The sequence below is a fragment of the Hyperolius riggenbachi genome, chromosome 2 (genome assembly GCF_040937935.1).
Source record: "Hyperolius riggenbachi isolate aHypRig1 chromosome 2, aHypRig1.pri, whole genome shotgun sequence".
NCBI lineage: Eukaryota > Metazoa > Chordata > Amphibia > Anura > Hyperoliidae > Hyperolius > Hyperolius riggenbachi.
This window is the reverse complement of record NC_090647.1, coordinates 293,021,180-293,048,980: the sequence shown is the minus strand read 5'-3', so window position 1 is coordinate 293,048,980 and position 27,801 is coordinate 293,021,180. Positions and strand designations below refer to the sequence as shown.

General features: G+C 44.1%; 1 protein-coding gene across 1 annotated transcript; it reads left to right on the top strand.

The window, feature by feature from the left end:
• Positions 1-762: 762 nt before the first annotated feature.
• ZMPSTE24 (zinc metallopeptidase STE24) lies at positions 763-26,401 on the top strand. The gene is made up of 10 exons (XM_068268946.1): positions 763-1,017; positions 6,546-6,692; positions 9,903-9,989; positions 11,713-11,829; positions 14,110-14,262; positions 14,343-14,484; positions 16,341-16,504; positions 19,551-19,661; positions 20,832-20,975; positions 25,690-26,401. Exons 1-10 carry the CDS (start codon positions 916-918, stop codon positions 25,912-25,914), a joined length of 1,392 nt encoding a protein of 463 aa, XP_068125047.1. The 5' UTR covers positions 763-915; the 3' UTR covers positions 25,915-26,401.
• The last annotated feature ends 1,400 nt before the right edge of the window (positions 26,402-27,801 follow it).

Genomic DNA, 27,801 nt, shown 5'->3' with positions numbered 1-27,801 from the left:
AACCTCTCATTTACACTCGCATCAGGACTCTGCGCAGGGAAGGAGGGAACAAGGTACTACAGGTGGGGAGTGAGCCTCCTTTCCATCATCAGGTGCCTGTAGGCACATGCCTACAGTGCCTAATACTAAATCCAGCCCTGCACACTGGTCCTTTCTATACTGGTTCATTTTCCTTCATATTAACAGGAAACTAAGAAATATATAAATCTAAAGGATGGGAATAAAGGTTAGTCACATATTTTTCCATAGAAAAATACATATATCTACACAGATCTGTACAAAGTCCTGACCTGACAGAAGGATAACTGAGGATGAAAGAGGTACAGGGTTCTCAAAGAGGGACTGTCCCTTCAGAAGAGGGACAGTTTGGAGCTATGTACATACATTTTTGCATTAATGCAAAAATATCTGTACCTCTTTCAATAACTAGACACAAAAATGTTATGTCTTTGACTAAACTGTAGTAGGCAGCCAGCTCTGGTTTCAGCTGTATTCCCACAAAGGCAAGGAGAAAGAGTAAAGTAGCAAGGACTCTTCTGTAAATTTGCCCTATTCTTTCGGTTTGCCCAAGTGCTGCATGCATGAGGGTAATAAGTCATCTTGCAATATAGAATGATGTACAATACATCTTGCATGTATGTATAGACCCCATAAACGCACACATCGCTCTTTCGACTTTGCAGATGAAGACAAGACATCAAGTGAGACAGTCAGCGCATGCGCATGCCGACTTGCCGAGAAGGGAAGCCAGAGCAGCCAACCAGAGCTGGCGCGATTTGCTAGGAAAGCCAACGAGAGTTCCGTAAAATGAAAGACTGCAGGAAGCTGAAAGCGGACCAATCATCGCTAGGCTGATTCGCTTTCATTCGGAAGCCGGCTGCGGGTTTTCTTTCTCTCCCCTCCTGAAGCGACAACATGGAGCTGTCAGAGCTGTCTGTGGAGAGCCACATCTTCTGCGCCGTGCTGCTCTTCTCATGGCTGGTGTACGTGTGGGAGGCCTATCTGGCCAGCAGGCAGGTGAGTGGGGCGAGGGGAACAGGGGGATGTGAGGAAGGCCGCGCTTGTATGGAGGGTGGACACAAGCTTGCTGCATCCACATCACTGAGGCATAATTCCACTCCTCTCATCTCCCCATCAACACGCAAGTGTACCAGTGGAGAAACTGAGAGCTCAGGCTGTGCCTGGGGTCTGCTGTGTCATGGGGGAGGAGGGAACTACTAACGAGTAGTCCAGACTAACCAGCAAGCTCATGGTGAACCAGAACTCATTGGAGTGTGTAAGGGGCTACAATTAGCAGTGATGCACTGGGAGACATCTCAAGGTCACTGCAACCTGAATTATCGCAAATTCTTTCTGTTTTAAGAAAGCAAACTGATAACTTTTTGTTTTTCTTAGCATTTTAGTAAGGGAGCTTTTAGGACCATTGTAGCCCCTCACACACTGCAATGAGTTCTGGTTCACCATGAGCTTGCTGGTTAGTCTGTACCTCTCAGTGTTACAAGCCCTACTCCAAATTAATCCATACCATGCACTGATGAGGATCAAACAATCCGAAACAGTCTGTATGCATGTTGGATTATTATGGATCTGTACAAATTAACAAACTGACACACCATTGCATTCCAGCGGTTCTGGAGGTGTGTTTAGCTTCTATGGGTAACAATGGTTAATTTGCATATATTCAGCAGTGATGCACTGGGAGACCTCTCAAGCTCACTCCAACCTGAATTATCACAAATTCTTTCTGTTTTAAGAAAGAAAACTTTTGTTTTTCTTAACGAGTAGTCCAAACACATCTAGTTGTGCCACTAGAACTTCATGTAGTTCTGTAGTGTACAGAAACAATAGACCCAGATCATAAGGTCTGTACGCGGCTGACTTGCAGACTACCACTGTGGCTACCTGCACCAATACAGTGCTTGGATATTTTTTTTTTTTATTTACAGGTGACTCAGATGGTCAGTACAGCAAGATATAAACAGCCACCTCCTATTATATAAGTACTGAGATATAGGTAAGGAGAAGTGACTGGATGTTTCCACTGTGTCTTTTGATTTAGAGATAGCCCAAACTCTTGCAAACAGTCCCCAGGGAATTCCCTCGGGGGTCACTTCCGTGTTCGCAAGCTTCCATAGTACTGTGCAGACACTTTCATTTGATGCTATTATTCCAGTGAGTGCTCTTATGCTGGGCATACAGGGCTCGATATTGCCGATCGATTCCTCGTTCGATGCTGCAGGCGATTCGCTTATCTTCCACTCGTTTTTCTTATCTTTTTGCATTGTCTTCAATGCGGAATGGAACAGCGAAACGATCGGACATGTCGGAAATTATCTATCGAGCCATCTAAATGACTCAGAATCGAGCCATGTATTCCCAGCATTAAAAGACACCTGAACTGAGAAGGATGTGGAGGCTGCCATATTTATTTCCTTTTAGGATCCTTTTGAACTTATCGTGTCATGTCGTGTTGTGGTACTCCGTCAGAGCTTGTCACGGTGGCCATTAACCCTTTCCACTCAGAGTTCTTTCCTAAAGGAAGTCGTTTCTGCTCCATCATTTTTTTTTTTTTTTTTAAGGAAATGCGCTCTCCCTCTTACGCTCTCCCATTTTAACATGGAATGTAACACAGTAACATGGTATATCTTATTTTAAAGAACACCCTGCCACCACCCGGGGTTTTACTGTCCCTACACATAATGCAATTGTTGGTATTTCAATTGGGCAGATTAACAATAAAATACTGGCTACTATTTACACCCTTCCCCAGTCCATCCCATAGGATACAATTCATTCTCTTAACAACTTTGCAGGCAATCTGCAAGAAAAATAAAATTTAATCTGCAATTTTTTTATTTTTTATTTGCAGAATGGAGTCTGCAAAAATGAATCAGAAGCTATTTTTTATTTAAAAAGAAAGAAACGAAAGTGACATTTAAATCTAAATGTCACTTCCTTCTAGGGCTGATGGGGGAGATCAGGTATGGGGCTGGGAGGCACTATGTGCGTGGGCACGTAGTATTACATGCCCACAAACCGGCGCACACAGATCGGCGGTTTGCGGCGGTCCCAATGCGCTGCAAACCGCTGCTGCAGGGATGTCCCGCATATCGGGACATAAGAGTGCAATGTGGAATTCGCGATGTCCCACTATGCGGGACATACGAGTGGAAAGAGCTAAAGTCTGTCATGCAATACTGTTTAAAAATGCAATGGAAGTGCTCCAGACACTGCAGAAGTAGCGCACAAACTGCAATGCGTTACCCTGCCACTCCCGAAATTGCACTGGAAATCGCTTGTTAATTTTTTTTTTTTTTCCAGTCTCATTGCAACTATACCACACGTTGCAACTTTTTGGCTGCATTGCAATCGTTGCAGATTGTACCGTTACTGCAGCTCAGTAGTATACTGTAACAGAACCCTTAAAGAACAACTGAAGTGAGAGGGATATAGTGGCTGCCATATTGAATTCTTTATGCAATACCAGTTACTTGGCTGTCTGGCTGATCCTCTGCCTCTAATACTTTTTGCCATAGACCCTGAACAAGCATATGCAGATCAGGTGTTTCTGACATTGGCTATCATTCATAAAGCATTTCCGCATGCGGAAATGCTAAAAACAGCTGACTTTACCGACCACTCGGCAAAGTCAGCATTCATAAAGGCTCTTTCCGCATGAAAAAATGACATTCCCGTGCAGAGCGATACATTTCCGCCTTGTGCGGAGTTTTTCTTGATTAATCTAGAAAAAGTAACAAACACATCCATTCATAAACATTAGAGCAAGCGGTATCCGGAAGGAAAATACCGATTGCTCAACAGTAGCGATAGGCGGGCAGATTACATGTAAATGAATGGGACGGACCTCCCAAGCAGCATCAGACAGAGGAGCGCACGGAGGGAATCGGGCAGCTTTTATCTTTCCGCATGTCTTCCGCCACGCTACCGCCAGCTTCCTCCAGAAAACCTCCGCACTTCTACCGCAACAGGCAACTTCTTTATGAATGACCACCCAGAAGTCTTAATTACCGGTTGCGGAGAAGAACGGTGTTTTCCCGCACTACCGACAGCCTCTCTATGAATGATACCCAATGTCCGATCTGGGCAAAGATTAGCTGTATGCTTGATTCTGCTGTCATTCATACACTACTGCAGTCAAAGAGATCAGCAGGGCTGCCAGGCAACTGGTAATATTTAAAAGTAAATAAATGTGGCAGCCTCCATGTTCTTCTGACTACAGTTGTCCCCAGGCCTGGATTTACCTTACAGGAGCCTATAGGCGCAGATTTCCTGGCACCCTTGACTTCACCCTCCATGAACCTACAAACCACTGCTGAACTGCACTGCAAGTGTGCTGATTGGCCCAACTGTCACTTCTCTCTTACTTTCCTTGCCCATCATGGGTAGCTACAGGAGTCCCTTAGTATTAGGTAGCCAGAAGTACCCTCAATAATAAGTACCTAGTAGTGCCCCCAAGTATTTATCTAGAGAAACCGCAGTATTAACCTCCTGAGCGATAATCCCGAGCTGAGCTCGGGGGTATATCGCGCAGGAGGATTTCTCAGGCCCTGGTGGGCCGATTTGCATAATTTTTTTTTTTTGTTACACGCAGCTAGCACTTTGCTAGCTGCGTGTAACTTCCGATCGCCGCCGCTCGCTGTGCCGCGCAGCCCCCCCCCGACCCCTTGCGCAGCCTGGCCAATCAGTACCAGGCATCGCTGAGGGGTGGATCGGGACTTCCTCTGACGTCGGTGACGTCATCCCGATCCGTCGCCATGGCGACCGGGGAAGCCCAGCAGGAAATCCCGTTCTGAACGGGATTTCCTGCTTACTCTGATCGCCGAAGGCCCTGGGCTCGCTACATGATTTAAAAACTAAAAAATAAAAAAAAAATAGTGCTGCGCCACCTCCTGGGCGATATAACTGTATCGCCCAGAGGGTTAAGTAGCTAGAGGTGCCTCTGACTGAAGGGTGATCTTGTCAGTGGAATGCAGAGAGCAGGGTGAGTAACATCTCATTTAGTGCTGGTGCACACCAGAAGAGCTTTTATAAGCGCTTTGAGATTTTAAAAGCTCCTGGTAATATTATCCTATGTGTCTGTGCACACTGGAGCGATGTGATTTTGTAAAAATCCCCCATAGCATTGCATTAGCAAGAGCTTTTAAAATCTCTAGCGTTTAAAAAGCTCTTGTGGTGTGCACCAGCCCTTACACTTTCATCAGGACTCTGCATACGGAAGGAGGGAGACAGGCAGGGTGGAGTGAGCTGCCTTTCCATTATCAGGCACCTGAAGGCACATGCCTACAATGCCTTATGGTAAATCTGGCCCTGGTTTTCCTTTAAATAGAACCTGAGATGGGCAGATGGGACACAGGCACATTCTCTGCCTCATGACATACCTCTCTGTCTCCGCACAGCCACTCTCTACCCCCTCCCCCCCACACACACACAGGTGAAAGTGGACCAGTGCGGCCCACAGGAGCATTGTGTTTTTTTGGTTTTTTTTTCGGCTACGTGATCCGCTCAGTGCCCCGTATCAGGTAGCCGACTTAATTTTCTTTTTTGAACCCACCTCTGGCTCTCTTTAAACAATACCAGTTGCCTGACAGTCCTGCTAATCTCTCTGGCTGCAGTAGTGTCTGAATCACACACCTGAAACAAGCATGTGGCTAGTCCAGTCAGACTTCAGACAGAGCACCTGATCTGCATCTGCATGCTTGTTCATAGTCTATAGCTGAAAGTATTAGAAGCACAGGGACAGCAGGGCAGCCAGACAATTTGCATAGTTTAAAAGGAAATAAATGTCAGCCTCCATATTGCTCTTTATGCAGGTGTGCTTTAAGATCCATACACCCGTCAAGATGAAACTTGGCGTGAGGCGGCTGACAACTGCCTCTGCCGTGGACAACAGCTGCTACTTCTCATCCACCTCATGTGGTTGATAATAGATATTAACAAAATTGCACCTCCTCATGTCTGTGAAAGGGGTTGTGGTAGTAAGGCCCAGTGCACACCGGGCGGATCCGTCGGCCGAATCAGCCTGAAAATCCGCATGGCTAATGTGTCTCTATGTGCTGGTGCACACCGGCGGTTTGAGGTTTTTAGCAAGCCGCAAACGTGCCTCTTGAAGCACGTTTGCGGTTTGCTTAAAACCTCAAACCGCCAGTGTGCACCAGCCCTAAGAGATACATTAGCCACGCGGATGCGGCCGGCGGATCGCATACAAAATCCGCTCGGTGTGCACCCGGCAAATATCGGCTCTCTGCTCCAAAAACAGCTAGCGTTTTGTGGATCTGCTAGCGGTTTTGGTGTGCACTGGGCCTAAGAGTTAACTTACCTGGGTGTTGTCTACATTGTGCTCCGTAGCATACTCCCTATTTCACAGTAGAAGTTCTGGATGTGAAACCAGAAGTATCAGAAAGATGGAGTGCCACTTCTGCACAATGTTTTTATCCAGTTATAATTCCGATTGCTATCAGAACTTGCCATGTTTCACTGAGCTTAAAAAGTAAGAAACCGTTCAGATATCTCTTTTCTGTTTGTAGCGCAAGATATATCGGAATACTACACATGTACCTGCGGAACTAGGTAACATCATGGATCCAGAAACATTTGAGAAATCCCGACTTTATCAGCTCGACAAGAGTACTTTCAGTTTTTGGTCTGGACTATACTCTGAAGTAGAAGGCACTGTAAGTAGTGTTCCCCCCCCACCCCCCACTATATTAGGGAAATCTTTATTTATGGCTGTGATAATTATCCTTAAAGAGAATCTGTACTCTAAAATTCTTACAATAAAAAGCATACCATTCTATTCATTATGTTCTCCTGGGCCCCTCTGTGCTGTTTCTGCCACTCCCTGCTGCAATCCTGGCTTGTAATTGCCAGTTTTAGGCAGGGTTTACAAACAAAAGACATGGCTGCTAACCGGTGTGTGATAGGCTGAGAGGAGCTCAGTCTGTGGCTCATACAGAGCCTGGAGGGGGCGTGGAGAGGGTGTGTATAGCTTCTATCCCATCACAAGTAAAGCCGCACATTCCTGCCTGAGTGCCTCAGCCTGACAAAACCGTATGAGGAAAGAAGATTAGATTATATAACAGAGATAATACAGCTACTGTGCAACTAGGAAAGGCTGCAGTAAGACAGACCACATTAGAACCTGTATAGGAACTTATAGGATAGAAGAAATTAGGCTGAATATTTTGTTACAGAGTCTCTTTAAAGGGAACCTTAATGTGGACCTGAACACTTGCACAGGACAGAAGGAAAATAGAAAAATGCACCCTGTATGTATTTGTACATGAAAGCAGGAAGTGGACACACTGCAGATCTATTGCAGGATTGGTATCAGCTGTAAAGAGAAATGTTTTTATTCAAAGGTTATGTTGTTTCTTATCTTTTAGGGTTGGTGCACACCAAAACCCGCTAGCAGATCCGCAAAACGCTAGCAGATTTTTAAACGCTTTTTTTTATTTTTATGAGGCGTTTTGCTAGCGTTTTGCGGATTGCTGCTGCGGTTTTCAGTATAGTAGATTTCATATATTGTTACAGTAAAGCTGTTACTGGACAGCTTCTGTAACAAAAACGCCTGCAAAACCGCTCTGAAGTGCCGTTTTTCAGAGCGGTTTGCGTTTTTCCTATACTTAACATTGAGGCAGAAACGCATCCGCAATCCAAAAAATGCCTCACCCAGGCATTTTTCGTTTCTGCAAAACGCCTGCCGCTCTGGTGTGCACCACCCCATTGAGATACATTGACCAAGCAGATCCGCAGCCGCAAGCGGATCTGAAAACGCCCAAAAAGCCGCTCGGTGTGCACCAGCCCTTAGAGCAGAGAGGAAGTTCTGAGTTCAGATCCACTTTGACATGAGATAGATGTGTATGTACAGTGACATGCAAACCAAATAATATGCTGTGTTCATTTTCTGCTTGAAAGAGTTAATAATCAGCTATGCTACTGACAGGTTGGGACCTAGTTGGACTATAGGGTCCCTCACTGATATGGAATTACAGCCATAAAATATTTTTGTAGCAGATAACTGGACTTCTAAGTGCAGGGAAACCATGGGATTTCTAAAAGCAATTTTTAGGAGTATGAGGATAGATACAATTGTTTATCTCATTAGTCTATATTCACTTATTTTAACTTCTTCTGGATGTTGGTATTTGAAATCTGTGCTTTGTGTGGGACCTGTTATCCCTGCCAGGGCAGAGAGTTCAATTACTGCACCGCAATGTGTGTCCTTGCCCGAGCTCGGGATTACTGCCAGGAGGGTTAAGAGGCCAGAAACTGTTGGTACTCAAAGCGGAACTGTCCTGCGCCGGTCCTCCGCGATCCTCTGTTCTCCTGCTGCCAGCTACTTTCGGTTTCGCCGCTGGGCCACTGCGCGGCTCTGGCCACACGTATCCTTCTTTGCGATCCAGTTCACAATAGCGCTATTGCAAACGGGAATGCATAGAAAGGATATGCTTGGCAGGGCTGCGCAGGCCTCGACTTACAAGTCAAGGAACGGAGAGGCGTCGGGAGAACGGAGGCTCGTGGAGGACCAGCGCAGGACAGGACGGCTGCTGGGGGCTTGCAGAAACAAACAGCTTGTCTTAAAAAAAACTCTTCAATTCTGTTTTTAAGTGGTTAACGCAAATCTGGGTACTTATCCGTTAGCCGGGCGCATCCGGCAGGTGGCGCTGTTGATCTTAATTCCAATCATAATTACTTCACGTAAACCTGTGAATGTAAACGCCGGATGCGCCCGGCTTAAACAGATCAAGCCGCCGGCTTGCTTCGTGTCCCGCTCTTTTCCCCCTCTTGCCCTCTCTCCTATAGAACACTGGGGAGGGGACATGCTTGTCCCCCCCCAGAGTCGTTCGTCGCAATGCCGCGACGAACGACTCTGGGGGGACACGCATGTCCCCTCCCCAAGGCTCATACGAGAGAGGGCAAGAAGGGGAGGAGAGCGAGACACTCACGAAGCAAGCCGGCGGCTTGATCTGTTTAAGCCGGGCGCATCCGGCGTTTACATTCACAGGTTTACGTGAAGTAATTATGATTGGAATTAAGATCAACAGCGCCACCTGCCGGATGCGCCCGGCTAACGGATAAGTACCCAAATCTGTAATGGGGGAGCGTGGTTTAAGTTACATTCTTATGTCAGCAGGGGAAGTCTCTGGATCCTCCACGACAGAGTTCCCCAACCCTGTTCTCAAGGCCCACCAACAGTGCATGTTTTGCAGAAAATCACAAAAATTCACAGGTGAGGTAATTAGGGTCTCAGCAGAGCCAATTAACTACCTCTCTGGATTTCTACAAAACATGCACTGTTGGTGGGCTCTGAGGACAGGGTTGGGGAACACTGCTCCACGACGCCTCCATCGCTGGCATCGGGTTTTTTTTTTGGTTTTTTTTTTTTTTTTTTTCTTCTTCTCCATCTCCGCTGCCGTGCTCCTCACTGTGTACACGCGCAGCTGCCAGTGGGTTTACACCCATGCAGTTGCACGGACCTGCTCATGCACAGAGAAAAAAAAGTATGTACAAGTGGCTCTGTGCTACTGCATAGGCAGGGGCCATGTTTTTGCTAAATCACCAAACTATTACCACATGTGTGAAAATTTCTGGGAATTTGAGAAAAAAGTCTGTTAATTGAGCCCTTTGTATCTATGTATTTTTAATTTTACAATTATTTGCGATAGTGCAATTTTAATGTCAGTGCCAGACTGGTGGACAGTTGCAAGAAATGCCTTTAGGCAATTTCAGCCAAAGGGGATCATACAATGTATGAGATCCTAGAGTGCATGTACCTTTCTAACTCATATCTGACCATTATGTTGAGTAAATGTGGTATACTTTTCTACATGTCTGTTGATACTTAGTATTTCAATTTTCTTACTTTTTTGGCTTTTTTACAGTTTATTCTTGTTCTAGGAGGCATTCCCTTTCTTTGGAATGTATCTGAACAAATGTTAGACCATGCAGGCTTTACTCCGGAATATGAGGTATATATTGTTTGTATGTGTTAAGTGCAGTTATAATATCTTTATATTTGAAAGTCTGATGGCTGTCCCACAATAGCTCTGGATGTGCATCAAAAAAATAAATCCTACCCAAGTTAGATGATCTGAATTCATTAGCCTGTACCATATTCTTGCATTATACGACACGGAAGGAAAACCAGAAAAAATATATATTCTGAAACAAATCCAACATCCCCTAGTGGTCTCCTTCTCGATCCGTGGTGTTTTAGTGCCCCTCCCAACCATACAGTTTCCCAGGTGATCTAGGGAACCCCTACCTCCCCTAATTGCACTCCCTGGTGTTTAGTGCCCCCCCCCCCCCCCATAAAGCTTCCCTGGCTGTCTAATGGTTCTCCTACCTCCCTCATATAGTGTTCTTATGTCTAGTGGCCCCCTTTCCCAAAACCACTTCTCTAGTGGCACTGCTCACACCCCATGTTGCCTAAAAGCAGAGTAGTGGAAATGGGGGTGCTTTAAGAACACTCTTGCCTGTTCCTGGGCTGGACCAGACTGCACTGGGTCTTCAGGCTTCCCATTAGATCTAGCCTCTAGTGGTGGCAGTTTCCTGTCTACAAGCCTCGATCTCAGATGTATGTGATGTGCAGGAAGTAGGGAGCAAGTGGATGAGCGACCCGGTGTGGTGTCGTCCGGCCCTGGATCAGGTGACTGTATTCTTGAAACACATCTGCTGACTCCACTATTGGAGGATGCGGGGAGGGAAGAGTACCCTAGGAGAGAGGGAGGCAGGAAAGAAGTCCGGGCCTCCCTCCCCACATACCCCTATGTAAGCTGCAGAAGACACACAGACCTTTCCTACCGTTTTTGGGAAGAAAGTGTGTCTCTTGGGGCGTAAAACACCATAATTGTTTTTTGTAAAATTTGCTTTGAAAAAACCACATCAGGACTGTGCAAATACATATATAAATGACTTTTGGGAAATTTTACATCATATCAATTTCCTATGAAAATCTCTAAAAGGAGTAAAATATCTATGCTAATCAATGGGAGCTTGCCTAACTGATAAAGCCGGCTATGACATTTTTGACCCCAAACCATTCCTCTTATAATTAGGAACTTCAAAACGCAGAATAAGTTGATAAGTGTGATTTGCTAAAAGGTATCATTTCTCTTCTCTCTCCCCCCCCCCCCCCCCCTCAAAAAAAAAAGAAACCATTTAAAATACAGCCAAATGGCAGCGTTTGTAACACCACACATTTGAGCGCTTGACATGCAATGGCGTTCCTACGTGGGAGAGAACCACCGCATGGGACTCTATTGGTGGCCACCTGCCCAGCATCAGTACCGAGTGCTAACAAGTGCGTGGCCGGTGCACGAGAGCAGCTGACAGGCGATGAATTTACTGCCTTCAACAAAGTTCAAGAAAGCAGGGGGACACTTGTACTATCTAGCAGAGAAATCCCTGTGCTGAAACCTCTGATCAAATAACTGGCCAATTCTAGGACAGTCCACTTGACTTCATGAGGATGAGATGTCTTTGGCCATTCAGGAAGGTTCCAGGTTGATTTATAGCTGCAAAGGATAGCCATTGTAACATGCAGTGTTTATCCCATTGACAAAACGTCTCCTCAGAATATTCTGCCGTATATAGACTAAAAAAACCTGTCCTACTGCCCATGTATAATTTCACTTTGTTGCATACCATTGTCTTTCTAATAATAAAATAAAATGTATCTCTGTGTTTCAGATAACTCACTCATTGATATTTCTGTTACTTGCCACACTGTTCAGTGCTCTGACCGGTCTTCCATGGAGCTTGTATAATACCTTTGTTATTGAAGAAAAACATGGGTTTAATCAGCAGGTAATGTTTACAGCTATCATGATACATGACCATTGTGCTTGATAAATGTCAGTATTCATTAACATACTTAAAGTGTACCAGAGCTGAGTAAAAATAAGTGTTATACATACCTGGGACTTCCTCCAGCCCTATGCGCACGGATCGCTCCCACGCCGGCGACCTCAGTCTTCCCGCAGCTCCGATACCGGGTCCCGTAACTTCCTCCAGTCGCGGCCAAGGGAAGGCAAGGGAAGTGCGCCCTCTACGTATCTCTCTGGCGGCTGCTGGGGAGATATGAAAAGAGCGCACTTCCCTTGCGCCAGACTGGCCGCGACTGGAGGAAGTTACGGGACCCGGTATCGGAGCTGCGGAAAGCCAGGCAACTGGTATTGTTTAGAAGGTTTTAAATGACAACCTCCATATTTCTCTTACTTCGGCTTCCCTTTATGGTGAAAATGGGTATCCTGGATAATTATTGCGCTAATTGAGTTTTGCTATGTGTTTACGGTTCCTCTTTAAGAGGCAACCAATTTGACTCTGGGAGAAAGGTATATGCCAGGGCTAAACGTCTGAGCAGAGTTGCTATCTGAGTTTCTGAGCTTGCTGGATTCTAGATAACATAAAATAGACTGAAAAACACAAATGGAGACACCTTGTGACAATTTTTAAGTTCAGGTATACAATAATTTAGCCAAATAAGCATATATGTGATATGAATTACCTGCCAAAAGATGTGTAATTCTCTTCAAATATTGAGCTTGGTCAAACAGTTCCACAGTCATCAGCACTTTGCTGCCATTCAGTCAAAATCCCCTACAGTCTGTTCTGAAGCAGCACAATGCAGCGTTCTGCTGTCCTCTCCTCCTATAATTAAGCTTACTACTATTTGACTTGTTGCATCATGCAATGCATAATACAGTAGAGTCCCTCTTATCTGGCACTGGCAGGAATTGGCTGATGCGGAATAAATGTGCTTTCTGGTTGCTTGATACTCAATGTTAAAAATAGGGCTAGCTAATACAGTACTATACCCCACTCTATATACATACCATAAAATCTGTATTAAATGTTGTTACAGTAATTGAAAGTACATTAACCTGTGGAACCCAGTCTCTCTAAGCACAGAAGAGCCCATAAATGGCCTAATAAATTGGCCTTCACTACTTAAGTACTGCCGGCAATTTGTGATGGTTGGTTGTGACTGCTGGTTAGATGAGTTCTGGATATCCGGGACTCTGCTGTACTTGGATTGGCAAAATGCACCAGCCTCCCTTCAGTGTGAGTGCACGGGATTACATAAGCAGATAGGTTGACAAGAGCCTGACTGTTAACAGGATTTTTATCTAAATCGAAAACCTTTAATTGTTCGTTCATTAAAAAGAGTGACAGTGTAAGGTATGTACACACCTTCAATGGTTGTCACCCAGACTGTTCCTGACTCAATTCTTTGGGTGACAGTTCAGGGATCCAGTCCTACATAGACATGCCTGTTGCTATGGAGGGGGGGGGTTAGGAGGAACGACGCGCAGTACAGAACGAAGTGTCTTCTGGTGGGGTAGGTAAGAAGGAGAACATGCTTAGAGGACTATGGATTAAAACGGACCCAAACCAAACATTTTTTTTAATTAAAGATATTTAGTTGCACCACTCTGACTCATACAAAGATAAATAAACACTCCTTCAAACCTATGATCATTTCAGTGCATGCTTTTCACCCTTCTCTTTTCATAGCTAGGATTATACTGGGGGCAGCCATTAGCAATTCCTCCATTGCCAGACATCATCTACTCCACCAGTTTGCCGGAAAAATTCCGCCAATTTGAAAGGAAGGGAGGGGTTCCTCCAATAAATGTAAAATATGTTATATTTGTCATCCATGCAGCTGAAAAAAGGCTGCTATTTATTATTATAATTTAGAAAATAGATTTTATTTCTGAAATCTTGCATTTTTAATTTGGGTCCACTTTAAGATCCAGCATACCGGAACTTTTAATTAGTGCAAGGGACGCCTGTACATGATTGCTTTTCGGCTGAGCTGGTGTCTCATTTTCACTTTGGAAGAATTACATGTTGCTTGTGTATGTATCTCGCTCAGGATCTCCCCAGGGCCACATCCGGTATGTCAGCAACTAAGGTTGGTTGACTTTAATAGATGCCTGGGGTTCTTATGTTAACTTTGTATGTTCTTATGTTTGGCTATGACAGCTGTATGGAGTAACTGGCACTTGTACACGTCAACTTTTTTATTTATTTTATTTTTTTATTTTTTTTATTTTAAACCTTTTATTTCATTTTTTTCAGACCCTTGGATTCTTCTTCAAGGATGCTGTTAAAAAATTCTTAGTTACTCAATGCATCCTTCTCCCAGTCACCTCCCTCCTGTTGTATATCATCAAGATTGGTGGTGACTACTTCTTTGTCTACGCCTGGCTTTTTACTCTGTTGGTTTCTCTGGTAAGAGTATGTCTGTTTTTGTTATTAGTGCTTTAGTATTAGAGAGACATTTCTGACTATATATTATTCCTTCATTTTAGGTACTTGTGACAATCTATGCAGATTACATTGCACCATTGTTTGATAAGTTTACCCCCCTTCCTGACGGAGAGCTTAAAGAAGCTATTGAGACAATGGCAAAAAGCATTGAGTTTCCACTGACCAAAGTTTATGTTGTGGAAGGTAAGCACACTTCTTCACAGGTCCTAAATATATTCTACCTGACTTTTGTGCCTGCCATGGGTTGTACAGTTGGCAATACCCATGTCCTGTGCTGTTTAATTATTTCTATGGAAATCATTGGAGGGGGGTCGCATGTCTGCATGCACAGCTCAGTGTAAAGATATATGCTTGAGGCCGCTACACTTAACCCTAACCCTGCTACTGCCCCTACAACTACTACAACTGCGCCTAACTCTACACCCATGCACATGGAAATGATGAAAACTATAAATCTTCCAGAATCTTGGACTGTTATGCTGAGGATGGTCCATGGGATGGAAATAATTGAGTTGTTACAAGCTGTATGCCAATTTTTGTATGCATAATAATTTAGCTTAAAGAGAACCCGAGGTGGGATTTACTTATGTTAGTGGGGCACAGAGGCTGGTTGTGCACACTAACACCAGTCTCTGTTCCCCCATGGTGTGCCTCCAGGACCCCCCTGCGCGCTGCTATACCCTCCGCAGTGCTAGCGACACAGCGTGTCGCCAGCACAATGTTTACCTATGTGGTGTCAGTCAGCGCCGCTCCCCCGCCTCCTCTGTATCAGCGCTACCCGCCCGCGTCCCTTCCCTCCAATCAGCGGGAGGGAAGGGACGCCGGCGGGTAGCGCCGATACAGAGGAGGCGGGGGAGCGGCGCTAACAGACGCGCATAGGTAAACATTGTGCTGGCGACACGCTGTGTCGCTAGCACTGCAGGGGGGTCCTGGCGGCACACCATGGGGCAACATAGGCTGGTGTTAGTGTGCACAACCAGCCTCTTTGCCCCACTAACATAAGTAAATCCCACCTCGGGTTCTCTTTAAAACCAAACCAAATGATGGAGCAACAGTATTTGGTCCATTTTTTTAAGCTCCAGAAATTTGCATAGAATTGATATAAAGGTTCATCAGTGCATCAGCCCATAATTATTTTAATTTCATTGTCCATCCTAATTGAGGATATTGAGTTGCCATGGAGTCTACATTGCTATTAAAGTGAACCTAAACTGAAAACGATGTGGATTTTTCCTTTTTAAATAATACCACTTGCCCGACTCTCCTGCTGGTCCTGTCTCTCTAATACTTTAAGCCACAGCCCCTGAACAAGCATGCAGATCAAATGCTCTGACTGAAGTCACTGGATTAGCTGCATGCTTGTTTCAGGTGTGTTTCAGCCACTACTGCAGGCAAAGAGATCAGCAGGACTGACAGGCAACTGGTATTGTTTAAAAGGAAACATCTATATCCCTCTCAGTTAAGGTTCCTTTTAAAGTGGATCCGAGATGAATTGTTGTTCATTGCATAATTGTGTTCCTTACATATAGTTTATAGGGCATTCCTCAAGCCAAATACTTTTTTTTTTTCTTTTTAATACTCTAATTCCCTATAAACTAAACAGGCCTCTCCCACAGCTTCTCCAAAACGCCAAGGCACTCAGACCCATGTAGCAAAGGGCTTATGGGAGCTCAGTCTGGGCAGGAGGAGGTTACTAGCCAGAGATTTCATAGGCAGAGGGGAGGGCGGGGGTGGTTTCTTTTTTTTTTTTTTTTTTTTTTTTTTTTTTTTTTTTCTTCTTCCTCTACAGGCTGAGGGGTGGAGATGCAGTTGCAGATTACCTGTGTAATGATGACAAATAGAACATGGCTGCTTTCATTGTATCACAGGAATAAATCATCATAAATTGTTGAAGCTGTATGCAGCCAGTTTTGCTGTGTAAACTATCTAAACTTTAGATATATAGACAAGTTACTTTTTATAGTTAGTTTTTCATCTCGGATCCTCTGTTTACGCTTGTGTGGTTCTGAGGCACTCATGATTTTTTTTCTATTATGTAGGATCAAAACGTTCCTCCCACAGCAACGCATATTTTTATGGATTCTTTAAGAATAAGCGGATTGTTTTATTTGATACTCTTCTGGAGGACTACTCCCCTCTAAATAAAGATGCTGCAGAGGAGACCATAGAAAATGAAACTGCTGAACAGAAATGTAAAGCCAAAGTGAGTATACAGCATAGTTGGCACCTGCATAGTATACAGATTGGTATTTTAACTGCAGGAGCCTGGTGTTGACACATTATACATCAAGCTATCAGATGGCCTCCATACACTATTGTGTTTGTAATAGCTTAGATGAATCTAACAGAAATGTACTAGAAACTAGGACTTTTTGTAAAAAAAAAAAAAAATTTTTCTATACTGAATACTGATAGGGAAAATACAGAGCAGAGAGTACTACACTTGTGCATTACTTCCTACAGCATTGTACCACTAAGCTAGCAGCAGTCAGGTTTAAATTCAACCAGGTCTCTGATGGAATATGAAGGAGTGCATGGCAGTAACCAGGAAATCAATCTTCATCAGATGGGTTTAAATCAGGTAAGATATTAATGTCTAATAGTGTGCAGTATGTGGGACTTATAAACCAGGGCATGCAACTAAGCTTTAAAAAAATATATTTGAAAATGAAATGGTCTAAACTACTACATGGACTTAGAGCTTGGGCAAATACCTTCCAATTCAAATGTAGTGTGTGCTCCAGTACACTTACTTCTGTATTTGAGCTGCCTGATCATTCATTGACTAATTTGGATTACATATCCCAAAAACATAGAGATAAGTTAATTGGCTTTTCCCTAAAGAAATTGGCCCTAGACTATGGTGGACATATGACTATCATAGGGATTAGATTGTGAGCCCTTCTGACTGACCGTTAGCAACATAACTACAGTCTGTATACTCTGTGGAAGGTGTTGGCACTATATAAATACAAAATAATTCATATCATGGAGGTGCTCCTTGTGAAGGCTGGGACTGGCTTTGTCTACACTTGATAATGGCTGGACGCAAGGGTTCAATAAGGACTTGTTCCATTGAGAGTCAAGACAGTGGAACAGCCCCCGTGCTTTCTTAATGGCATTAAAATTAGATTTTGTTGAACATTTTTTTAATTTGGTCAAGTAGATGTAGCAGGGCATGTACATACCTCATGTTCACTGTTAAAGCCTGTCTGGGGTCTGAATTGTATTTACTGGCTGTTCTTCTCTCCTGTCTACAAAGCCTCATTAATGGTCAATATGAGTGGCTATGACAGTGATAGACCAATATTAAGGTATTGTCTTGTGTCAGTTTTGTTCTTATTTAGTGCTCAATACGATAATTAACTAGTTCTGGATCCCTGCCATGCACATCTACACCCCTGAAATTTTTTATAGTGGATTAGGGGCATAGATATGCATCGCTGGCTGTTTACCTCGCCACTGCTGGTCGCACACTTGCCATCCCACTGGTCCATGATCGGTGAATGGGAACATGGGTTATGGATGATCACTGGCATCGGCAAGATGTCTGTGGTCATTCAGAAAATGAAAGTTAAAACACATATGCATAAAACTTTGTGTACTGTTCACAGAACACAGGAATTAAGTGTTGGAACATCGAGTTAAAGCGGAATATAACCCTGCATTTCAACTTTGCTCTAAAACATTATTTACAGCATATTATATGCAAAAAGCATTTTTTTTTTTACTAGACCAGCATTGGAAGGGTTAAACACAGAGGTTTTAAGTTCCGAGCAGACGTTCAGATAGTTACATTCTATTTAGTTATATGTATATATTTAGAAATGTTACACACTCTTTGGCTGTCCTCCAACTCCTTCTCAGTGAGAGAGATGAGTCACAATAAACACTTAGATACATTTGTGTAAACAAAATATCTAACTCAAGTTCGGATGCGTCTGCAAAAATCTCCAGGGACTTTAAAGCCCTGTGTAACCCTTCCAAAGCTGGTCTAGTAAAAAAAAAAAAAAAATGCTGGTTGCATATAATATACTGTAAATAATGTTTTAGAGCAAAGTTGAAATGCAGGGTTATATTCCGCTTTAACAAAGTAAAAATCCACTTACACTAAAATACAATACTTCGGGGAAGCCAGCGCTGGATTGCCTGCAGCTACAGGGATGGGGGAAGCCTCATTGGGACCCTGAGACTTCCCCCTCCTGAGGAAAGTATCCCCCAGGGGACTTTCTTTGTTGTACACACACACACACACACACACACACACACACACACACACACACACACACACACACACACACACACACACACACACACACACACACACACACACACACACACACACACACACACACACACACACACACACACACACACACACACACACACACACACAATAAAACTCATGTAGTGAAAAGAAAGTTACAGCATAAAATATACAGAACTACAGTAGTTAGGGATTTTTTTTTTTTTAACCTACTGAGGGTGCCTGACACTGTCGGGCAAGAAATTTTTGCTGAAAGCGGAATGCCCGCACAGTATCTGGCATGCTGCTCAGAAGGTTTTGTGATGCATAAGTCACCAGGATAGATTAGATAGGTGGGGGAGGTTCAGGTCTATGTAGGCATTAATAGGTCTGCTAATGTAAGTGTTCCCCGATTACCAGCATTACATACCAAGCCTTGTTCCTGCGATGGCTGCAGCTTCTACGGAGTCCACACAGCTCAGCTATTCTCTGCTATGGGGAGGATCGGGTCTGACGTTATGACGTCAGACCCTATACTCCTCATAGTGAAGAATACCGGAGCAGTGCGGACTGCGGAGAGGCTGCAGCCATCGCTGGAACAAGGCTTGGTATGTAATTCGGCTGGATTGGGGGTGATCGGGGCATGGGGGGCACTTACATTAACAGGCCTATTTACGCGTACATAGACCTGATCTAGTATAAAGAAATGCAAAATGGAAAAAAGTATAGCTTTATTTCCAAATAAAATATTGTCACTGTACATTGTACTAGCGACATGATTTTAAATGTTGTAATAACTGGGGCAAATTGGCAAATACAATTTGTGGGTTTTATGAACAGTATCAACTGTAGCACTTTTTATATTTTTAAACTATAATGGCTGAAATCTGAGAAATGTCTTTTTTTGAGTTTTGACCCTATCAAGTCTGGCTGTGTATAGGAAGCTTTACACTTGCTATGCTGGCTTGTATGATACCTGCTATTTTTGAATTTTTACATTTAGAACGTGAATAAGAAGCAGGGCTGCAACAATCAAGAAGTTCTAGCTGTTCTGGGACATGAGCTGGGACACTGGAAGCTGGGCCACACTGTCAAGAATATAGTCATTAGTCAGGTGAGTATTTTACTTTTTTGTCCGTTATACGTGCATTTTCAGTTTTAATAAGTCACAGCCAATTACTTTCACAATGTTTCTTCTTTGGAGTTTCATATTTTTATGTTTGTCAAACTCTGTTCTGGTTTGTTTTTTTTTAGCTCTAGTAATTTAGCAGAAAAAGGCATTTCCAGCTTTGATATATGTCCACTTAGAAAATAAATTCTGCCTTACCACCTCAGCAGTGCGCCCCAGTGGGTTCCTGAAATCTGACCCTAGACAGAGTTTTTAACAGGATGTCGAGATAAAATTGGACCTCAAACTGAAGAAAAACATCTGTGTACACTCAGAAGAACTGAGCACCTTCAAACTGTAGTTTGCATGTTAGAGTGGACCCAGCCTAAAAGCTAACACAACATATGTGTAAACATTGCAGCAACCGCTGGCACTCACATCGCCACCTATCCACTCACCCATCTGCTTGTACTTGCGCCGCTTCTATCATCCGCGCTATCCCTGCTTGTCCACTGCTCGCATAGACCAAGAAGCATGGGACTTCCTGTTGCTTTGTGGGGGAGAAAGTGAATCCTACCAAGCAACAGGGAGGATTCTCATTGGTCCACATGAACCAATGAGAATTTCCTTGTTCAGGAGGATTCCCATTGGCTCTTTTGGAAACCAGTAAGGTTTCCCATGCTTCTGCTGGGCTCTGATCCCATGCAGTGGTCCGAATAGTGTTGGTGAAACCAAAAATCCAGGGGACAGGTGAGAATTTTGCTTGCGGCAGAAAGCCTAGTGGGAATGGATCATAGGCTTCCTTTGCGTCCGGTTTGCAATGTTTGCAGTGCGCTCGTGGTCTGACTGTAAAAATCCAGCAGTTTGGGACTATAAATTTGCTGTCCAGTCGTGCATGTTGTGTTTGTGTTCCGTTTGGTAGTGTAAACCAATCCTAGTAACAGGATGCATTTGCATTCCCTTTTTACGTTTAACTGTATACCAGTAAACACAGGGTTTGTGTCTTTAGTATGAACGTGTGTGTGTGCTCCCCTTAGTTGATATGCATTGAAATGAATGTTAAAATGATAGCTGAACTGAAGTCAATGGTCTGTGCACACTAACCCTTAGGGCTGTGACGTTGGTGTTTGTTTATCTGCTTTTAACTTTCTCCAATCTTATGTTTCTTTCCATTAGATGAATTCGTTCCTCTGTTTTTTCTTATTTGCTGTCCTTATTGGTCGTAAAGAACTCTTTGCAGCATTTGGATTCCATGAAGCGCAACCCACTCTGATAGGCCTCATGATCATTTTTCAGTTCATCTTCTCTCCATACAATGAGGTAATCATAAAAATAATAATAATAATAATAATAATGAATTTTGCATTTGTCATTTTTAATTAGACTTGAATTTCTGTTTTGCTAGAACGTGTACTGCAAGTCAAATTTTTTTTTTTTTTTTTTTAAGTAATGTTCTTACCAGGAGATTATTAATGTAGTCTTTATTATTTATTCTGTATGTGCTAGTTTGAACTTAGCCGAGGCAGCTAATAAAGACCACTCGGGAGAGAAATCAGCTTATGTATGGGAGCCCCCTGCCATCTCCTAAAGATCCAACATGGATCTCTAGCAATGCCCAAACACATTGCTCTGTCACTTTCCTCAACCACAAGCCACGGCGTTGTATACCATCTCCTTCCTCCATAGTAACAGAGAGGCTGACATTGCATCTATACAGCCTTTGGGACCGGGCTGTCACCTGAGGGATTTAGTCCCAATCCCTGGAAGGTGACAGTCCTCAAACTTGTGTAACACAGACTATTAATAATAAATTGGCAGTGGGATAATATCACCTTATTAGGAGATAGTCAATGAAAGTATAATTACTCAGTTGATGCATATTCAAATTATAATGTAGCTTTATACCTTAACTCTGAACTATTACCATCTGTACTACTTACTAGCTCATGTCTGTGCTGCATGCATAGTTTCCCTTGTGCCAGCAGATTTTCCAGGAGTGTAGGGCTGGGTGTGTGCAGGACCCTTGTGCTGCAATGCAAGAGTGCTTGCCACTTGGCCCCTGAGTTGCCCAAACTTAGCCACACTGCTGACCACAGAAGTTAGGTGCAAGGGAGTTGATGTGGGTACTTTTTTATAGATTATATATCTTAGAGGGTCTTATAGATAATGGAGTAAAATGTTTGATATTCTTCCATCCCTGTGGTGCTTTATCTGTTGGCAACAGAAAAAAATCCACAATCTTGTTTTTGGGTAGTGTAGTGGATAAAAGAGAATCCCAACCTGCAATACCAGGGTCCCAGGTCCAAATGGAGGTCAGGACACTATGCTGGGCTCCTCCAACCCCGGAAATATACAGATGAGTTAATTGGTTCCCTCCAAAAATTGGCTTAAAGCAACAATAGTGAAATGTGACTATGGTAAGGACCGTTCCTGACAGCACTGTGTAACATGTCAGCATGTGTAAGATGTCATGGCGCATTGCACAATTATTCTGTATGTGAACACGCTGTCCATACAATTTTCTCTGCGATGTAATGGATTGCTTTGTTTATGCATGCAGTATTATGTTATGCATATGTATGCATTGAGTTGCTGGATAATGTGTGTAAACATGTATACAATGTATAGACCTAGACTAAAGCTACGTACACACATGCGACAACGATCGTTCGTTATGAACGACGAACAAACTTTTAATTGAAGAAAGAACGACCTAAGTAAAGTTAGTTTTAAAAGGTGTGTAACGATCTGATCGTTAAAACGAACGTTACATCACATAAAGCAAGTATTGCGCTTGCGCATAAAAATGAAAAGTTCCATGTACAAATAGTGAAATGCGCATGTCAAGCCTAGTACGAACGACCGTTTCCAACGATGTGCTACTTTTGCAAACTATCGCCGCTGGGAAAAATCCGCCAAGCTAGATCGTTCGTTTTGAACGATCTAGCTCGTCCGTCAATAGACTTAATAGTCGTTGGCTGCTTTTTTTCAAACGATCGTCGTTTGAAATGATTGGGGAATGATTGTTTCAAACGACTATAGTCGCATGTGTGTACGCACCTTTAGGGCCCTTTTACACTTAATCAGTTGATCTCAGTTAAAACGGAAAAAAAACTGATTTTCAAAGTAATGCCCATGGTTTCCTATGGCACCTTTCACACTTAACGCATTTTAACTGAAATCTTCTTCCCAATGCACTGCTATGGAAAAAACGCATACTAACACATACCAACTGATTAAGTGTAAATGGGCCCTAAGCTTTAAAATAACATGTGAGATATGTGCACAACATGCATTTCAGTACACACACACTATATATTGCGTATGTTATAAAATTCTAAGGCCTGGAACCCACTAGGAGCGCTTTTCTGAGCTATGGGTGTGATCCCACTAGAGCAATGGGATTTTTATATAAATCCCCCATAGCATTGCATTAATAAGAGCTTTTTCAAATCGCCAGCGCATAGAAAAGGCTGCTAGTGGGTTTGAGCCCGAAGGCTTTGTGTGCACTGGACACCATTTTTGATTTTTGAAATTGTTGAGAAATTCCATACAAAAATGGTGTGCCGTAACTCACAAATCCTATTGAGAATTGTGGTCTGTTGCTATATCCATCAAGCTTTTGCTTTGTTTCTTTGCAGTCACCTTAAAGAGAACCCGAGGTGGGATTTACTTATGTTAGTGGGGCACAGAGGCTGGTTGTGCACACTAACACCAGCCTCTGTTGCCCCATGGTGTGCCTCCATGTCCCCCCATCGCGCTGCTATCCCCTCCGCAGTGCTAGTGACACACAGCGTGTCGCCAGCACAATGTTTACCTATGCGGTGTCAGCGCCGCTCCCCCGCCTCCTCTGTATCGGCGCTACCCGCCCGCGTCCCTTCCCTCCAATCAGCGGGAGGGAAGGGACGCGGGCGGGGAGCGCCGATACAGAGGAGGTGGGGGAGCGGCGCTAACAGACACGGCATAGGTAAACATTGTGCTGGTAACACGCTGTGTCGCTAGCACTGCGGAGGGGATAGCGGCGCGCAGGGGGCTCCTGGAGGCACACTATGGGGCAACATAGGCTGGTGTTAGTGTGCACAACCAGCCTCTGTGCCCCACTAACATAAATAAATCCCACCTCGGGTTCTCTTTAAAGCGGATTCGAGATGAAAAAACTATAACAAGTAACTTGTCTATATATCTTATCTAAAGTTTAGATAGTTTACACAGCAAATCTAGCTGCCAACAGCTTCAACAGTTTATGATTATTTATTTCTGTGATATGACAGCAGCCATGTTTTGTTTCACATTACACACAGGCAAGCTGATAGCATCTCTAGCCCTCAGACCGTGACAAATTCACTCCTCCCTCCCCTCTGCCTCTGAAATCTCTGGCTTGTAACCTCCTCCTGCCCTCCTGCCCAGACTGTAGCCCTTGCTACAGTGCCAAGGCACTCTGAAAAAGCTGTGGGCGAGGCTTATTTAGTTTATAGGGAATTAGAGTATTAGCCACCCTGGCGTTCTAGAGCCCCAGGATTTCCGTGCAAAAAGTGGTTCAATTAATTTCCAATAATTTTCAACCAATTATTATTATTATTTTTTTTTTTTTAATATTGAATTCAATACAGGTTATTGTATTGAATTCAATTAAAAAAGTGTTTGCTGCGAGATTTTGATGATGCTGTGTGACATTGGTGCCATCAACGCCGATCGTCGGGGGACATGTGATCGCCAAGGGAGAAGCAAAATCCGCCAAGGGACATGGAAGAAGGCACTGGGGAAGCTATCAGAGGTACGTGACGAGGGATCAGCATGCCAATGGTGAGTATAAGACCCAGATGTGCAGCCAGGTGTAGTTAGCCAGATGTGCAGCCAGGTGTAGTTAGCCAGATGTGCAGCCAGGTGTAGTTAGCCAGATATGCAGCCAGGTATAGTTAGTCAGATGTATTAGCCAGGTATAGTTAGCCAGATGTTTTGCCAGGTATATAGGGAGCAAGATGTTTGCTGGTGTATAGGAGACAGATGTGCAGCCAGGTCTAGGGAGTCATATGTATAGGGAGCTAGGTTTGCGGGTGCCTCTGCCCCCCCCAACCCCATTACCCCCTGACTGTAGCCGGGTGTCCCTTCTGTGAGGGGGGGGGTCTCCCCTTCTGTGCTGGCTGGTAGTGGCCGGCGGGGATCCCCTCTGTGGGGGGGGGGGGTCCCCATACTGTGCGTGCATGGGGGGGGGGGCAGGTATCCCCTTCTATGGGGGCTAGTCGTGGTCAGTCGGCGACACCCCCTTCTGTGGTGTGGGGGGAGGTGGGTGTCCCCATATATGCGGGCTGTGGGTGGCCTCTCCTTCCTCTTCCCCATCCCTCCCTCTCTGTCCCCCGTGCCCCCCCCCCCCGATCCCGTGTCTCCCCCCCTGTCAGGAGCCCTGATCTACTCACCTGAGGGCTTTCTCCTGCGGCGGAAGCGGCACACTTCCTCCTCCATCGCGAATTCTCGTGTTCTCTGTAATTACTGTACGCAGCTTGGAGACGTCACCAAGCTGCATACTGTAATTACACAGACCGGGACTTTGGCGATGGAGGAGGATGGTGTCCATCGCGGCCGGTGCAGGAGAAAGCCCTCAGGTGAGTAAAGCAGGGCTTCTGACAGGGGGGAGACACGGGATCGGGGGGGGGGGGAGACACAGGATCAGGGGTGAGGGGGTCACGGGGGACAGAGAGGGAGGGATGGGGGAAGAGGAGGGAGAGGCCACCCACAGCCCGCATAGATGGGGACACCCCCCCCCCCCACACCACCACAGGGGGGGTGTCCCCGACTAACCACGACTAGCCCCCTTAGAAGGATGATACCCCCCCTCACACACAGAAGGGCCACCCGCACGCACAGTACGGGGATTCCCCCCTCACAGAGGGGATCCCCGCTTGCCACTACCAGCCAGCACAGAAGGGGACCCCCCCCCCACAGAGGGGATCCTCTTTAATATATCACCCATCCAGTGTTTGATCATCTGCACAATCACAATTCTATTACAAATGACCTCTTTTTCTTTTCTCTCTAGGTTCTCTCATTTTGTCTCACTATGCTAAGCCGGAGGTTTGAGTTTCAAGCTGATGCATTTGCTAGAAATCTTGGAAAAGCCAAAGATCTGTACTCTGCCCTGATAAAGCTAAACAAGGACAATTTAGGGTTCCCAGTTTCTGACTGGATGTTTTCAATGTGGCACTATTCCCACCCACCCCTTCTGGAGAGACTGCAAGCTCTAAAAAGCGATAAGCAGGACTGACTGTTTATACCACCTCCTCAATACAGTATAAACAGAGAACATGTAATAAAGTATCATTAGGTTGCTTTAGTCCCCTTTTGTCATTTGGCATTCTGTAAAAACAATCTACCAAATTGACTTTAAATGTATCTGTGATACATTGAATAGGGGACATTTTTATGGACCTGCAAAGACATGTACAAACTGTAAATTACATGGTTTTCTTAAATGAAAATAATGCTTTTAATTGAATGTGTGTTTTTCATGAGACTTTATTTGTTTGCCTTTTTATGACTCTAAATGGACTTTCTTTGCTTTGAACAGCTCCCAGTGAAGTATTGTAGGTACCTGTGGGGTTGAACAGGAATTATTTTCTGCATCCTGAAACATTCATGTTTTGTTTAATGTGAATTGAAACATTTTTTTTTCTTTTTTTCCCTCACAGCACTTCATTAGGATTAAAATGCTGTATGTAAAATTAAGATTAAAACGATGGTCTTTGTATGAATTCGGTGTGTCTACCATGCTTTTTAATATCTTCTGGGACCCAGGTGAGGGTTACAGTCTGTTTTTACATTTTTAATGAATCTAGGCCAGTTTTGCAAGATTGCCTATGCTCTCTAGCAAACTCTAGTCTTGGACAACCTTAGTAAACCAAGCCCTATAGTTTATTAAAAGGAACCTAAACTGAGAGGGATATGGATGTTTCCTTTTAAACAATACCAGTTGCCTGGCAGTCCTGCTGATCTCTTTGGCTGCAGTTGTGGCTGAATCACACACCTGAAACAAGCATGCAGGTAATCCAGTCTGACTTCAGTCAGAGCACCTGATCTGCATGCTTATTCAGGGGCTGTGGCTAAAGTTTATTAGAGACGCAGGATCAGCAGGGGAGTCAGGCAACTCGTATTTTAAAAGGAAAAATCCATATCCTTCTCAGTTTAGATTCCCTTTAAAGGGAACCCGAGGTGAGTGGGATATGGAGGCTGCCATATTTATTTCCTTTTAAACAATACCAGTTGCCTAGGAGTCCTCCTGATCCTGCGTCTCTAATACTTTTAGCCATAGACCCTGAACAAGCAAATGCAAATCAGTTACTCTGACTCGACTGACTCAGGTTTTATTGGCTTACCCATAGGCTTGTTCCAGGGTTTTGACTCAAGACTCTACTTATGCCAGATGATCAACAGAACTGCAAGGCAACTGGTATTGTTTACGCAATATATTCTATGTATCTCTCTCTATCAGCCTCCTTATCCCCTCTCACCTAGAGTTCCTGTTTTTAAGTATGTAGAGAATCACCTAGGCAAGCAGTGGCACCCTCCATAATTGCATTGCAGACTGTGCTACAAATAGTCACCATTTTATTTTACTGTATATTGTATTCGTAGGGTGCTGAATATCAGAATTGGATGCAATTTACCTGGAGTATCACATTTTATTGGATAATCTTACAAAATACGGTAAACTGAACTTTACTCTTGGTTTTATTTGTGATTTAGAAGTGTACATGGGCCATACCACCAAGAAACGCTCGCAGGGGTTAGACCTGTAACTTAAGGGGTGTGTGTGTGTGTGTGTGTGTGTGTGTGTGTGTGTGTGTGTGTGTGTGTGTGTGTGTGTGTGTGTGTGTGTGTGTGTGTGTGTGTGTGTGTGTGTGTGTGTGTGTGTGTGTGTGTGTGTGTGTGTGTGTGTGTGTGTGTGTGTGTGTGTGTGTGTGTGTGTGTGTGTGTGTGTGTGTGTGTAATAATAAAACCTACCAAAAAAGAAAAATCAATAAACAAGGAGTATTATATCAGAGTAGCAAGAGTAGTCACTCAGGAACCTAAAATATAAAACATTTGCATTTTTTAAAGGTAACCTGGCATACCAATCAAAAATTATGCAGCGTTTGAGACAGGCCGCAGCTCC